At 37.6% G+C, this 15,680-nt stretch overlaps 1 protein-coding gene across 1 annotated transcript in view; it reads left to right on the top strand.

The window, feature by feature from the left end:
* The window catches only part of SLC13A1 (solute carrier family 13 member 1), a 112,059-nt gene that overhangs the window by 49,740 nt on the left and 46,639 nt on the right, over positions 1 to 15,680 (top strand). Inside the window, exons 8-11 of the mRNA XM_065883419.1 lie at positions 6,293 to 6,412; positions 10,704 to 10,802; positions 11,216 to 11,317; positions 14,433 to 14,539. Of these exons, the coding sequence (XP_065739491.1) occupies positions 6,293 to 6,412; positions 10,704 to 10,802; positions 11,216 to 11,317; positions 14,433 to 14,539 (428 nt within the window). The remainder of the gene's footprint in view (positions 1 to 6,292; positions 6,413 to 10,703; positions 10,803 to 11,215; positions 11,318 to 14,432; positions 14,540 to 15,680) is intronic.

The raw sequence follows: 15,680 nt of genomic DNA, 5'->3' as shown, positions 1-15,680 counted from the left end.
GGAATAGAAACAAGAGTAGAAATGTCAGTCTTCGGAAAGAAAGACGTGTCCTGCTGCGTGATAATGAAAAGGGACAGGTGAAGACAGAGATCTCTCAAATCACGTGTATGCATGCCCTCATTTCACAGATGAGGAAACCGAGGCTCCAAGAGTTTAAATCATGATCACTAGTCAGTGGAGGCACTTGGCCTGAGTCCCATTGCCCTTTTCACTCTGCAGCCTCATTGCCTCTCTGACCATCTGTGAGGGGGCCATGTTGGCAAAAGTCTTGAAAAAGCAGGTTTGCTGACAGTGACAAGTAAAGACTCCATGGGTATTTGCATTCATGCGTCGCATTTTCTTTTTATAAAATATAAACCTGCACACATAACAAGTATTATTTAAAAAGAGTTGCAAAGCTGGGAGTGTGGCTAGTTTGACTGAACCACTCCCTCATTGTCATAAGCTGATATATAGCTTAGAAAGTGATTTTCAGAACAATACTGAGAAGACTAAGCCAATTCTCTCACTCAGCCAGAAGGTAGGAAATTTCTTGTGTTCTTAATCTTTGAATCTAGTACCTGTGACACCTGAATTCTGACTGCCTTGTGATTAATTCACCATTAGTTATGACTATTCCTTGGAATAGGGCATTCTGGAAATATTCTTTGTTTCGTCTTCTCATTAGGGAAATCCTGCTTGCTCAATGCTCTCTACCTGACCCTTCTGCTCCACTGATAGACTCTTCTAGTCATCACCCAATCTCCTCCTTTCCTAACACTATTGTTAATAAATCTCACCCTGTAAGTAACCCATTTCTTTCTACTCTGGTTCTTGAAAGACCTGCCAATTCTGCCAATTTCTTTCTCTCCTTGTGTGGATGCTGTATCATTTGAAACTCTGCTCGGTTACTCCAGAACTTCCATTCCCATCTCCTCTTATCATAAACTATACTCACATTTCTATAAATTTGTCTTATCCACAAAAGTTGTCTTATGCACAACTACCACCCCTGATTGCAAACTTCTAAAGGCTTCATGAATTATTGTCTTCTTCATCTTTTAGCCCACAAGGGGCACAGGTAGGTGATCAATAAACGTTGGTTGCATTGAACCGTACCAAGACATAAATGAAGTGCTGACTGTTCCTGGGAATCATCTAAGTAACTGAATAATCTTTTGATATTAAAATAAAGTTATTAAGGGAAATATTATTAGGGACAATTACTGCTTTCATAACAGAGGAGTTTTGATGCATCAATTTCACTTAACAAATGCAACAGCTATTAATAACATAAAAGGCAAATCTATCTGATTAAGAATGGAAGATATCACAAGTAAAATTTTGTAGTTTGCTGATTATCAAAGTATATTATTCAGCTTGTAGGTGTCAGCAGTGAAATATGTGGGTATACAAAACAGCTTGGAAGGAAGCTGAATTATCAATGATTAGCACAGTCACTAATTCTACGTTAAATAATAACTATTATAGCTTCACAAACGTAGAACTGGTAAAAGAAATGTGTTTATAGGCACCCTAAATTCAAAGCCCGCTTCCCTAACCTCCCTTCTTGATTAATCACAGAGGAAGAAGGCTAACAACCAGTTACCTAGCAACAGCCACTTTCAAAACTTACTATGATTCCCCCCTGCAGAAAAGAGCAATGTGTGTTTCTAAGAAAGCATTTCTCTGGCAAATAATAGAGAAGAAATTTGGATACTGCAGAGTTTGGACTTAGACATTGGTTCAGATTTCAGTCTTGCCGTGTATTAGCTTAACTTCTGCAAACATCAGTTTCTCCATCTGTAAAATGGAGGCAAAACTAGAACTTATAACATTATTATGAGGATTAAATGGCATAGTGCATCCGTGGCCCTTAGCAGAGGGCCTGGCAGGTAGGAAATTGTCAATATCCCTAACCATTTTTTGCTGCTGCCGCTTCTACTTTTGCCATTGCTATTAGAAATCTAAGCCTGGCTCATGAGTAACGAGTAATTAATATTTCAAAAGAAACCTCTGGAAGTACATAAATACAAAATTGAAAAGTGACTTTGACTGAGAAATCATCAAAACAGTCATTAATCAAAAGGACTATAATCAGCGTGGATACCAGCTGATCGCACTCTTAACGGCCAAAATCTGTTTCAAGGCTGTAAACGTCCACAACCGCACCCATTCTTTTAAGACCAGTACTGTGTATTTCGTCAGTATGATCTGTGATCTTGTACGTGGGCATAAGAACTGCATCGACAACACCATCTTCCTAAATATCAACACTGACGCACATACATGCTTTAGGTCAAAGCATGTCTCTCCTATGGTGCCATCACTCCTATATGGTGTTCTAAAATGTCCTTAAAACATCAAGTTTGTACTCTAGCTTATGGATGTTTTGCAATATATATGGAATTTTCTCTTTTCACCTGGGAGCTGGTGTTGAGGACACTAGGCTTTAATGAAGAGAGGTTGTGTTTTCAACATTCGTCCTTGGTGTAAATATCCAGCTTGACTGCATTCTGTGATCCACTTAACCTTCTGAGACTCAGTGTTTTCGGTGTAAAATGAAAATATAATGCTTTGCCCACAGGATTTTTGTTAGAATTAAATGCGCTTAGCTCATTCCTCTAAGACATAGGGAGCCCCAGGTGCATTTCCTCTTCCGCTCACCTCCATTTACTTCCGAAATTATCACACCCATTTCCATGGTTTATAAATCCACCTGTATGTGGGTAACCACCAATTTTACATCTCTAACCTGCCCTCTCAATTCCAGACTCATTTGTCTAACTGCCTATCCACCATGGCCACTTGGGAAACTAAGGGACATCTCACATTAACATGCCCACAGCAGCTTCCTAATCCATCATTCCTTCTGCCAACCTGTTCTTCCCTCAGACTTCATTTCAATGAATATCACCTTTTCCCAATTTCGTACATTTTATGCCAAACATTTGTACAATTTATTGCCTTCTCTTCATCTTCACTGCTACTCATGTAAATTAAGCTAAAATCTACTCAACTCCACTGTTTTTAAAAGCTGAAAAATAAAAAATTTTAAATAAATAAATAAGAAAAGAAAAACAGCATGAATTTATTACCTCGTAATTTCTGTGGGTCAGGCATCTAGGCACAGTTTAGCCAGGTCCTTTGCTGAGCTGAAATCAAGGTGTCAGCTGGGCCTGCGATCTCCACAGAAGCTCAGGGTCTTCATTCAGGCTGTTGAGAGAATTCAATTCGCTGTGTTTGAATTACTGAGGTGCCCATTTTATAGCTGACTATTGGCGTAAGGTCACTCTCAGCAACTAGAGGCTACCCCTAGATCCTTGCCGTGTGGCCCCTTCCTTCGGCAACATGGAAGCTCACTTCTTTAGGCCAGCAGGAAAATCTCTTTTTTAAGGGCTCCCTTGAGTAAGTCAGGCCCACCCAAGATAATCTCCCTTTTGATTAACTCAGAGTCCATTTGTGGGAACCTCTGCAAAATCCTTTCACTTTAGCCATAAAAGAACCTAATCCCAGAAATAAAATCTTGCCCTATTTACAAGTTCTGTCCACACAGAAGGAGAAAGGAATATACTAAGCATATATACCAGGGGCAGGATTCTTGGGGTTCATCTTGGAACTCTGCCTACCACACTTGACTTCCACTCTTGTTACGGTCAATCTTGACAATCCACCTAGCTAACATGTTTTATGAAATTCATAAATTTACATAGATTTTAAATTAGATCATGTCACTAGCTTACTTACTATGTTCCAATTACTCCTAATTGCATTAGTATTAAAATCCAAATTCCTTCTGATGGCCTACAAGGTTATATACGATCTGAGCCCTATTGGCTACTTCTTGGAGTTTATTTCACTTGACTGTAAACTTAGCTCACTACCCACAGCCACACTGGTCTTCCAAACTCATTCCTACCCCAGGGCCTTTGTACTTGCTACTTCCTCTGTCTGGAATGCTATTTCCCAGTTATCTACATGACTGGCTCCTTCTTGCCATTTAGATCTCATCTCAACTATCTCTTTTGTTGGTCACACTATGTAAAATTTCTCCCTCCACCTAATAACTTTTTATCATAGTATTCTGTTTTATTTTCTGATTCATTATATGCTTACCAGTTTGTTTATTGCCTGTGTTCTTCATTTAATATAAACTGTGAGAGCCTGGACTATGTCCATCTAATTCGCTACTACATCCCCAAAACTAGGAGACTATCCGGCACATGGTAGACACCCAAAACACAGTGTTGGGTGAAAGAAAATGATTCTATTAGAATTAAATGTACTTAACATAGTTTATGATAGAAGAAATCTGTATCTGCTTTAGGCAGATACTTGCAGTCCCTTCACTTACAGGATATGAGGAAGTTGGAAAAGAACTACCACAGTGAAACTAACCCTGAGTATGCCACTCATTCCACTTTCATTCAAAATATTTACACCTGCATGGTGTTTACTTTCTTACTACTGAGTTAAAAAACAAAGACAAAACAAACAAAACAACCCCCAGAGTTCAGCTTTTTTAAGCTTTCATTTTTCTAAATGACCTATCCCTCCAGGCAAAAATTTTGAAAAGCTCCTCTTAGGTCAAATCTCACAGGACTCTCTGCAGTGGGTGGGGAGAACAATGCAGCCTGATTTCTAGGTATGAGCTACAGATGGTGAAAAATGAAATTGGGTTTGGGGCATTGTTTTGAACCTAATCCAAGCAGCACTTCTCAATGTCTTCAGGCTGAACAAAATAACATAGGCCACTGACCTGTAATCCAAGTCTAATAGATGGGAGAAAAGCTTAAGCCTTTTCCCACTTATTTTATTTTCCAACTGAAAACAACATTTATTTTTAAGCAGGCAATTCTCAGTAAAACCTCATGGACATGGTAAAGCATTTTTTTCCATTCATCAATTCTCTGTATTCTATAGCAATTTTTACTTATCATTTGTCACTTTCTAATGGCATAAATATATAAGCTAATCCTAGGATCTCTTCAAAGTAGATGGAATCATCCTCAAGTTGCCAGTAACTCTAGGACCCAGGGAGATCAGCTCAAAGAAACTGTAGACAACATTAGAAATCTGCAGGTTTGAAAGCTTAATTTTGTTTTTTTAAAAACAGCCTTTGCATTTGTTAGGAACCATTCTAAAATAGAAGGAGTGCTCTAAAATAAATAAATTTGGCTTACGTTGAGGCATGTAGCATGAACCTTCTCATTTATTTACATGATCTTTTTTAAGTGGCAAAATACACTTAAATTTTAAGTGGTACGATTTAAATAGAAAAAATATATATTGAAAATCTGTCATTTCTATAAAGTTCTCTATATTTTGTGATTTCAAAAATAATTTTTAAAAATGTTAACAGTGTTTTTATTACTTCTGTATTATATTCTGTACTTTTCCAATTTCTGACTCTGTGTTACTGCTTCACGAAGAAAATTTAAAGACAACTGTTTCGCGAATTTTCTTTTTTTTCCCACACAGTCATAAAGTAGATAACTATATGAAATTTAGACTACATTTTGAAACAATGAATGTGAGGTTACCAAAGAAACTGTGCTTGTACCTGAACTTTTTTTGTTGCTATTGTCTTCTTCTTAATTATGTGAGCTAAAAAGCTGAAAATAACTAGGAGAGAGAAAGGGAAGAGTTGATGTTTTCCACAGGACTTTTAATTATTTTTATCTGATTTATTCTGTTTGACTGAGCCCCAAAGCACTGTCTAATTCTAGGAAGAAAGGGCTAGAATATGTCTGGTAAGATGGTTGCAGTTGCTCTGGGGCAGAAGAAACAGAGAGGGAAACAGCTTTGAGAGACAACGCAGGTGGGGTCTGAGTCCCTTCCGAGTCTGGGATGTCAGCTCCCAAGACGAAATGGTAATGGACACATTCAGTTTTGTTAAGTTAATTCTCATCTGTTCCCAAGTCTGCTTATTTGTCTTTCCTTACTCATATACTGATGATTTGAGTACGAAAAACAAAACGCACACACCCATGTATACCCATTTCTTGTGCATTTCCATGAGTAGCAGGTACCGTGGTAGGTTCCTTCACAAACACTTCCTTATAGATTGAATAAAGGGAGCAAAAGTTATAACATGCCCACTCTTGTTTTTGTGGGAAGCAGCAATAATTATGCAGTTCAGACTCAAGAGGTGTGGAGTAAAACTAACTTCTGTATTTAATGGTGAATACCTCCCACATCTTCCTACTTGGCTGGTGGCACAGGAAAGACAGGAAGTGCTGCTTCCCACTGACCATCAGAAAGGATTCCTCTTGTACTCCTTCTGTGAACACGTTTCCATATTTTCACACAGGCGCTACCCTGATTGTCATTGCATCAACTTTGGATCATGGTTTCTGATGTCCTTCCCGGCTGCTATTATTATTCTCCTCTTGTCATGGATTTGGCTTCAGTGGCTTTTCTTAGGATTCAAGTGAGTACATATTCCACGTTAATCAGATAAATAAAGGTGTCTGGGTTCCATGTTCTCAGCCCCTCATTCAGGGCTTTTACACCTATTTCACGAGTGCTGCATTTCTGCATTTCTCTTATCCACAAAACTGACACGTATGAACACATACATACATTAAGGACCCTCTAGAATATCACCTAACCAGTGTTGACTGTGGAAGAGAGTTTGTAGACAGAAATTCCATCTTGGTCTCCTTTGATCCCAACCCATTAAGACATTAATAGACCAGAAGGGAATACGAAGCTCATTATGGTAAGGACCCAGTCCAACCTGTTAAAGTGTTACTTTAAGAAGTTTTGTCCCTCCTCTTGGTTTAATGTGGGGATCTCCTCAGGTTATCGAGTTACTTTAAACTGTAATATGCAGGGCTTCCTGCTTCATCCTAGTACCAACATTGATTTGCCCTTGAAAAACGAAAGAATATTGGATTGGGAATTGGGAGAACAGGGACAAAGTTGTGGCTGCTCACGAGCCAGATGAGTAATCTTTGCAAGTCCTGATCCATTCTCAGTCTCAGTATCTTCAACTAAATACCATAGAATTTAACTGGAAGATCAGCAAGATCACTTTCAATGCTGTAACTCTAACACGGATGGGCCCCAGTTGAATACAGAGAAGTCAAGGTAGGAAACACGGATCAATCAAGAGCTGGAAAATGTCAAATACATGCATTCAAGGAGAATTTGCAAGTGTTTCTTTGGCTGGGACTGAAGTTGGTGGTTCATAAGTACCAATGAGTTACATGACTTAAATGACAGCCAACACTTAAAATTATACAGGGCTCCACAGCAAAATCTAAAATGCTGTACCATAGATTCACCATATATAACAATACTCCAAAAGAAAGGGGAAAGGGCTGTATATCAAACCTTGAGTATTCTTTTTCCTAAAAAATAAAACCCAAAAAATTCAACTTCATTTTCATAGGGTTTTAGTTAAATAATTTCAAGGACCTATGACTGAAAAAACGTGTTATCCACCAAGCAGGGGAGACTGAAGTCAGCTTTTTGTACTTCCTTTGAACAGCAAAATACTGCAATCAGGTCGTATTCCCCCCCATGCCTGTGCCCAAATTTTCCAAGCTTAGTCATGTAAGGACTGATATTCTTCTCTCTCCATTCCTCTTCCTGGTTTTTCTCCAGAACTGCCACAATTTTGTTAGTAGTGGGGAGATGGTACTGATGATTTTTTGAAAAATCTATTTGTCCAGATTGTGGGAGCAGTGTGAGGTTGTCCTCCTGCTGAAGCAAATGAGTGGAATGTCACCGCCTTCAGCAGGTGGGCATTAGTGGGGAGAGGCTAGCTGCATACTAAAGGCCCTTTCCTGGAAATCCAAGCCTTTGGGGGTCGATTCAATCGTACAGGTAGCAAAGCAGAATGCAGGGGACAGGAATCCCAAACCAACAGAGAAAGCATCCGGTCTCAGACCCACAGCTGTTTTGTTCTTTTTTTGCTGCATATAATGACTTTATAAAATAAGTATGCAACCCTTGTCATTATTCTGAAGTCGCCCACCGCTTAAAAAGGAGAAATCAAGAAGATAAAGGGCAGATGTACTGAAATGTGTTTCTCTATGAGGAAGAACATCCTGTGAAGTGCATATATTAGGCCAAGTCCATAAATCATGATTAGTAGCATGTTGAAACTGTCCCCTTGTGGTCCACTGTTGGTTAGACATGGCACAGTTTCATGCTCCAGCTAATTCTTCAGTGTCCTTTTCAGTCTGCCAGGGTGTTCACCTCCAGAGGTTTTAGATTGAGAAACAGAAATTATTAGCCCCTCCCCTGGCAGGCCACCATACATTCTGATTAGCGTGTTGGCTGTTAACACAGTTAACTCACCCATCATAAATGACCCCAACCCACTCGGGAAGTGAAGCTCATCTATCAGTGCCACGGAAGTTATTTAAAAGGAGAGGTTGATGCATTGTCATACGCTTCATCAGCTCCTTTGTGAAGGCATTAACCTTCATTTGTAGCAAAGCCAGTACGGCTTTTGACTTGACTATTGATTATCCCCAACCAAAGTGACAAAATACATATGCAGTCTACTGGGTAGAAAACAGTTTCTAAGGAGACTCATCTTTTTCTTTAACTCTACTTTTTAATTCTACAGATGGTTCTCAAGGCAGTCCATGGATCAGTTTTTTTTTAATGGTAGGATTTATATTGTGACAAAGGGAAAAACTTCAAGACTGGCACTAGTCATAATTGAATTGAGGCTATAAAAATTAAGTATTACCTCATTGATCTTAAACACAACAACCAATCATGTTCCCTGGGGGTTGTGTGTTCATGAGGGTCATTATGAATATGTAGGATGGATGACTTACAAATTGAGGAAACTCTGATCCTTCACAGGGAGTAATAGTCCAAACAAATCTGAGTAGCAGAGTTACAGAAAAATAAATAAATGAAATGTGTCTTTGTGTGATAGCTGCCCTCCCCAAAATATCAATGTTTACCCCAGCAATTTTACAGAAGAAAATGTCCCTGATTTCTTTTAAAAAAAAACAAAAACAAAAACAAAAAACTGCTTTATTGAGGTATGACTGACATACAAAGAGCTGTAGATATTAAATGTACACAAAACTTACTGTGTTTGGAGATAAACATACACCCATGAAACCATCATCAATATCAATGACATAAACTCATCCATCACTTCCAAAAGTTTCCTCCCACCTCCTTTGCTTTTTGGGTTTTTTTTCATTTTTCCTTTTGTAGTAAACGCCCTTCATATAAGATCTACCCTCTTAGCAAATTTTTAAGTATATAATACAGTATTGTTCTTCATAGGCTTTATTTTGTACAGAGATCTCCAGAACTTACTTATTTTGCATAACTGAAACTTTGGCCAACACCTCCCCATTTTCCCCTTACCCTAGCCCCTGGCAATCACCATTTTACTCTCTACTTCTATGTGTTTAACTGCTTTAGATTCCACATATAAGTGAGATCATGCAGTATTTGTTTTTCTGTGTCTGACTTATTTCATTCAGCATCATGTCTTCCAGGTCCATCCATATTGTAGCATGTATCAGTGCTTTATTCCTTTTTATAAGTAAATAATATTCCATTGTATGTATATACCACCACTTTTTCTTTATCCGTTTGTCCATCCATGGACATCTGAGTTGTTTCCATATTTTGGCTGTTGTGAATAATGCTGCAATGGATATATTTGAATGCAGATATCTCTTCAAGATCTATCTAGATCAATGTCAATCAATGTCAATGTCTTTAGATATATATCCAGAAGTCCTTTCTATACCAACATATAATCTAACTGAGCTTCTCATAGACATTCCAAGAGATAATCCATAAGAATCTGGCCATTTTCCCATTTGTTTCTTCCTCTGGAGGGATTTTTTTTTTTTTAAATCAAGGTTTAGAGCAGCACTTCACAAAAAAATGTTCAAGGTTTTGAAGACCCTGGACTTCAGGATAGGTAAATTAGTCACAGGAGAAAGGGGTCACTAAAACAAGCAGCTAAAAGAAATAGAGATTGACAGTTACTATTAGAAGTAAATTGGAAAATTATCTGGTTGATGCTATTAGGATATAAGGAGTAAACAAACTCAAAAAAAAAACCAACTAATAGAATCGGTTTTAGTTCTGAGAACAGACCTAGTTTGAACTCTGTTCATCTTCAGTGTATGTGACTTCTATGTCCTAGTGTATAACTGGAGTTTAGCATATTTTGTGAAAATTGATGGATCTAGCAACCAACTATCTCATAAACTTGACAGAGGTACTGAGTGAATGAATCAAGTATTTACCGTGTATGTCAGTGTTTAGAGATAACTGGGCCCCCAAAAAATCCATGATACTGCCCCTGCCCTCTAATAATTTGTTTCCTCACTAGTGAGATAAAACTTATACATGTGAGAAAATTAACAATAAAGATACTTAAGAAATATATTAAAATATATAACGATCAGGTATATAATGAAGTATTAAATTAGAGATGAGTGGTACATGGCAAAATTCCAGTGGTGCAAAAGGACTTGGAAGAGATCAGTGGATGATGTCATGGGAGATATGGAATGAAAATTAAGCCCTGAAAATTAAGCAAACCAGGGAAAAACAGAAAAAAGGGGAGAAGAAATTCAAAGAAGGAGATAGGGGTATAGGCAAAAAGCACAGCTTTTTATTATTAGCAGGGAGATTTGTATTTTCTGACGCTTTGACACAAGTATCTTCTATAAAGGGAGAATTCTTTGCTTAACAGGCTTAATTATTCTTTTCAGCTTTAAGGAGATGGCACAGTGTGGCAAAACCGGAACAGCCAAACAAAAAGCTTGTGCTGAGGTTATTAAACAAGAATACCAAAAACTTGGACCAATAAAGTAAGTTACATACACACACACACACACACACACACACACAAAAGCAAGCAAGCAAACACACAGAGAGATGCTGCTTATACTGCAAGTGTCTGTTTAAAGGCAAATATGTGCACAATTGTCTTAGGGTATTTATTACACTTGATAAGGGCCCTGAATGTTCTAACCTTTGTGAATATAACTCAACATGATAAAATACAAACCTTGTCTAGGTTACCAGGTGGAAGGACAAGAAGCTGAAAGGCCCACAGAGGACTAAAGCCCCTTTCAAACTGCAGATGCTCTTAAATACTTGATACATCAAGTTTTGACAGTGCTTAGTGTTCTGCTAAGACTACTTCTGACAATAGTTCAGGGAGTTTCTACAAATGTCCTGACTGAGAAAAATAAATGAAAGGATTGGAATTTTCCCACAGGTATCAAGAAATTGTGACCTCAGTCCTCTTCATTGTAATGGCCCTGCTATGGTTCACCCGAGATCCTGGGTTTGTGTCTGGTTGGTCCGTGCTTTTTTCAGAGTAAGCATTACATGTTATGTTTGTCAACACGTCCTGTTTTATACTCAGCTTTTCTCCTAAGTGGTTCCTATAACTCTGAAAAACTGTATAAGATTTTTTTCTTCTTTTCCATCGAAAAGATTTAATTCTTATCTTTTCAGGAAAAAATAAAAGATAAGGAATGAAATCTAGGGTAAGGCAGCAAACAAGGTAACCAAACTACCCTGTAACTAAAGATAAGTCTCCTTCAGACAAGGCTATTTTCATCTTTACAAAATTAGAAATATGATTGCAGGAAAGCCATGTTTTAAAATGGTCAGGAGTATAGACCTTGGAGCCACACTGCTTGGGTTCCATTCCTGGCTCTTCCACTTACTTTGGGCAAGTCACTTACCTCTCAGTTTCTCCATCTGTAAAATGGCGCTAATTAGAATAGTGTTGCGCTTCTCCCCACAGGAAGTGCAGTATAAATGTTTATTATGTGAACTCAATGCCACTCAATGCTTCTTAGTAACCTGATATGAATTCATATTCTGTGATTTTTGCTGGCTTATTTTTTTTTATTTCTATGGAGGGTTATTTATTTGGTTCATATTTTGTCTTTTCCTCTATTGATGTCCATTTTTGTATTAGTCGCTATAAATCCATCCTGCCCCTATTTTATAAATAAGGAAATCCTGAGTAAGCAATAAGACTGAGTTTACAAACTAATGTTAGAAGCTGGGTCAGAGTTAATTTTATCTCTCAGTGTCTAATATCCCAGCAGACATTGCTGAGTCATGTGAAGTGAGGGGGAAGATTATAGCATAATTTTCTAAATTAAGGACCATCCTACATGTCAATATAAATACTCTGGTTTTGAGATTCGCATTCCCAAATCTGTCTTTCACTGAAGTCCTCTGGATCCTAAATTCAGCAGATCTCTGATTTGAACTTCCTGTCTCACATCCCCCAGCAAAAATCCATGTAGTGGGGGTAGAAACCAAAAACATTTGAGTCAGATCTATTCTGCCCACATGGGATGAAGAAATTCTTGCATCGGAGCCTTCTGCTTATGTAGGCATTGCCAACATTTTTTTAAAGCTGCCAAGTCGGCGTCCCAATTCCTAGTGAGCACACAAGTGCAGCAATGCAGTGTGGTACACGTTTCAAAGGATCAGCTGCAGCTTTATAAACTTTTTATTTCCATTAGGACAAAAACGTTTCATCTCAAGAAGTCAAAACAAAAGGCAGTATCCAATCATTCAAAGCAAGCTATTATTTAATAGTTTGATTCGAACTTCATAGTTTTGGAATAGGACCTAGACCAACAGAAAAAATAGTTCTGCCTCCTTTTAAAAATCCCACTCCTATCATTCTAGAGAGGGAGAGTCTTCTCTAAACACCAGTATGTAAAAACCAAATGAAATCAGGCAATGGGTAATAAAAACCAGGCAGAAATCCCAAGAGGAAATTCAATACAATCAGCTTCTAATTCCTACTCCTTATGGGAGGAAAATGTAATTCAGGAGATGTTTTTTTTTTGTAGCAGGAAAACAAGGCGTACTTGCTTTGGGGAGGTGCTCATGATATCTAGAATTCTGAGAGAAAACAATAAAAAGAAACAAAGCTTTGAAAGAGGAAGGGATTTGAAGATATACATCTAATTGGCAATTAGATATATAAATTGCCAAGGCAAATAAAATTTGCATAAGCTTAATATTTTGTAATACTGAGACAACCTTAGTTCATAATAAACCAAAATAAAATAAACTAATAATAAATAAAATGATAGAAGTTTTAAAAGTCTTTTAAAAAGCAGTTATTTCTGTATTTATGGCTTGATTTTATTTAAAGTATATATTCTGTAGAATACATTTGTAATGTAGAGGTTTTAGGTGTTTAGAGTTTCCAAAGCTAGAATGATAAATCTAGATTTATAGCTACCACCTCATGTTTTCATTCCATCTGTTTGAACCTGGAAGGAATTCAATATGTCTTTTCATATAAAGCAAAATCAGATTACATGACGCCTGACCTAATTTGGCAAAAATTCAACCAAAATTATAACTGAAATAAGAGAAATAAGGAACAGTAAAATAATAAATACGGGTTAAGTTTGTTGAATACACCAAGGCAGCTTTTTACTCCACAATGAAATAAAGAAAATCTGTATTTGGGGAAAACAGACTGCTTTATAAAATTGTCAGATTGAATAAAATAATGCATTTCCTTGATTATGTAAATTGTTCAAATAAATTACAGGAATAAAGAGCCTCTATACTATGTATGCATTGCTGAGTTACAAGGTAGCAAAATAATTTTTAGGGTGTACATACTTCTTTTCAGACTATGAAGATTCACTAGTTAATACGCTAACTTCTAAACTGACTTCTAATTATTTATGCCTGTTTCATTTATATCTGGTCTCCAGGTACTTCTTAACTGTTGGGGCTTCTGGGAACCTGTTCTACTTGCTGGAATGGCCTGGTGATTCTAAGACCCCATCTGTTTCTGAATAACTCTTAATTTGTTCAGTGATCATTTATGAGTACCTCAAAGCCATTCTAATAATTAATATCCTTGATTGAGTTTCACAGGGTGCAAAGCATTAAATGGGTGATTTCATTTGTATGATATGGCCAGGGCCTATAAACACAGAAGCAGACGTTATATCTTAGAAGAACAGATCAATTCCTTTTCACAATTTACAGAAGAGTTTTAAAGGACATTCAGAACATCCATGCCGTGCCACAGTTCAATAGTAGCCTTTTATAAATCAGTTATACAGGATTTGGCCTATTGTTTCAACCTCAATGCTTTGCCAATAAAATTAAAGAAATAATTCAAAGAAGTTATTTACCAGATCTGTCAGCTTTACCTAAAAGTGAACTCTTGGCCTAGTATATCAACATATGTATACATGGTTTTGAAAATAAGGAGATATATATGAAAACAATGGGGATATGATCTGAGATTTTTCAGTCCCACTAAGTTACATATTTAGTTGGGAATTATAGATTTTAGAGCAGATTAGCCAGAATAAATTACCAATACCACCACTTCTACTTGTATGCTATCAGCGTAATCAGTTGGTGCTTAGTTCATACAAATTCTTGATGGCATTTTTTAATGCACACACATGTCTTTTTTTCAGGTACCCTGGTTTTGCTACAGATTCAACTGTTGCCTTACTTGTAGGACTCCTGTTCTTTCTTATCCCAGCTAAGAGATTGACCAAAACTATACCTACCGGAGAAACTGGTTGAGTATTATTTATAATTCTGAATGAATTTGACAGAAGAGCAAAAATACAAAATTCCCTCGGTTTCAGTTAACACATAGAACAGAAGGAATGGACATGGACACAGCCCCTGGCTTACATCTCCTGTTTATACACTGCAACCCCTATTCAGACAGCACACATCCTCTCCTTATACGAAGGATTATCTTACTTTGCAGAAGCTAGACGTAGATTTCCTTATGCACCATGGTTATGTAGGATTCTGCTATGGGTGATACTATTTGGTCTGCCATGTACCCACGTCCCTGGTCATAATCGGAATTAATCTTACTATTGGCAAACGTAGGAAAAGGAACTTGGAAGTCATACTTCAAGATGAGCCCTTGGTAATAAATACTGAGGATCTAAAAAGGTGAGGAGTTTCAACGGGAAGAGTATTTACAGCCTCATAAGTAGCCTTGGAGAAAATGCAAATCAACCCCACACTTAGCCATAACCTAGTGTCACAGTTGAAAGAAACCACATTCAGTGGGAGCGTTCATTGCCTTTATAACACACAGACAAGAAAGTATGTGTGTTTATGTGCGTATACCCATCCTGTTCCCAACACACACACACTTCTTAAACATAGGATCCATCCATGCCTGTGCTTTATACTAGCACAGAGTATTTTGGGTAGTCAGATTCATATGTTGTCAATATGGGAAAATGGTTTAAAATTGTTTGGAAATGGCCTAGCAGAGCTGTTGGTTTTTCATTCATCCTTTATTTATTTATTTATTTTATTTTTTATTTATCTGCTGGGACGGAACTGAGAGTCATGCAGTTGGGTTGGCCCACCTGCCTCCTTGAGTCAGAATAGATAAATGACTAATGGGTCACATTTCCAGGACATGATATATGTAAACAGTATAGTGTAGAAATACATGCCTTTTGTTCTTCACTTGAGACTAGAATATCTCAAATGTGTTATAAGGAGGTGTTGTAATATAGAGCAATGATTCCTGTGAGACCCTGAGGACTCTGACCATTGCAGTCAAAGCCCTAAGGCCTTGCAGTGGCAAGTGCTATGCTTGGCTTAACTCCTCTGGCTCCCACATCTGAGTCCCCTTCTCAGAAAGAGCCTTGCCCTACCCACCATCCTCTCCCTTCTCATTCTGC

This window comes from Phocoena phocoena, chromosome 9 (assembly GCF_963924675.1).
Source record: "Phocoena phocoena chromosome 9, mPhoPho1.1, whole genome shotgun sequence".
Taxonomy (NCBI): domain Eukaryota; kingdom Metazoa; phylum Chordata; class Mammalia; order Artiodactyla; family Phocoenidae; genus Phocoena; species Phocoena phocoena.
The sequence above is the reverse complement of the archived record's forward strand: the minus strand, read 5'-3'. Positions and strand labels throughout refer to the sequence as shown.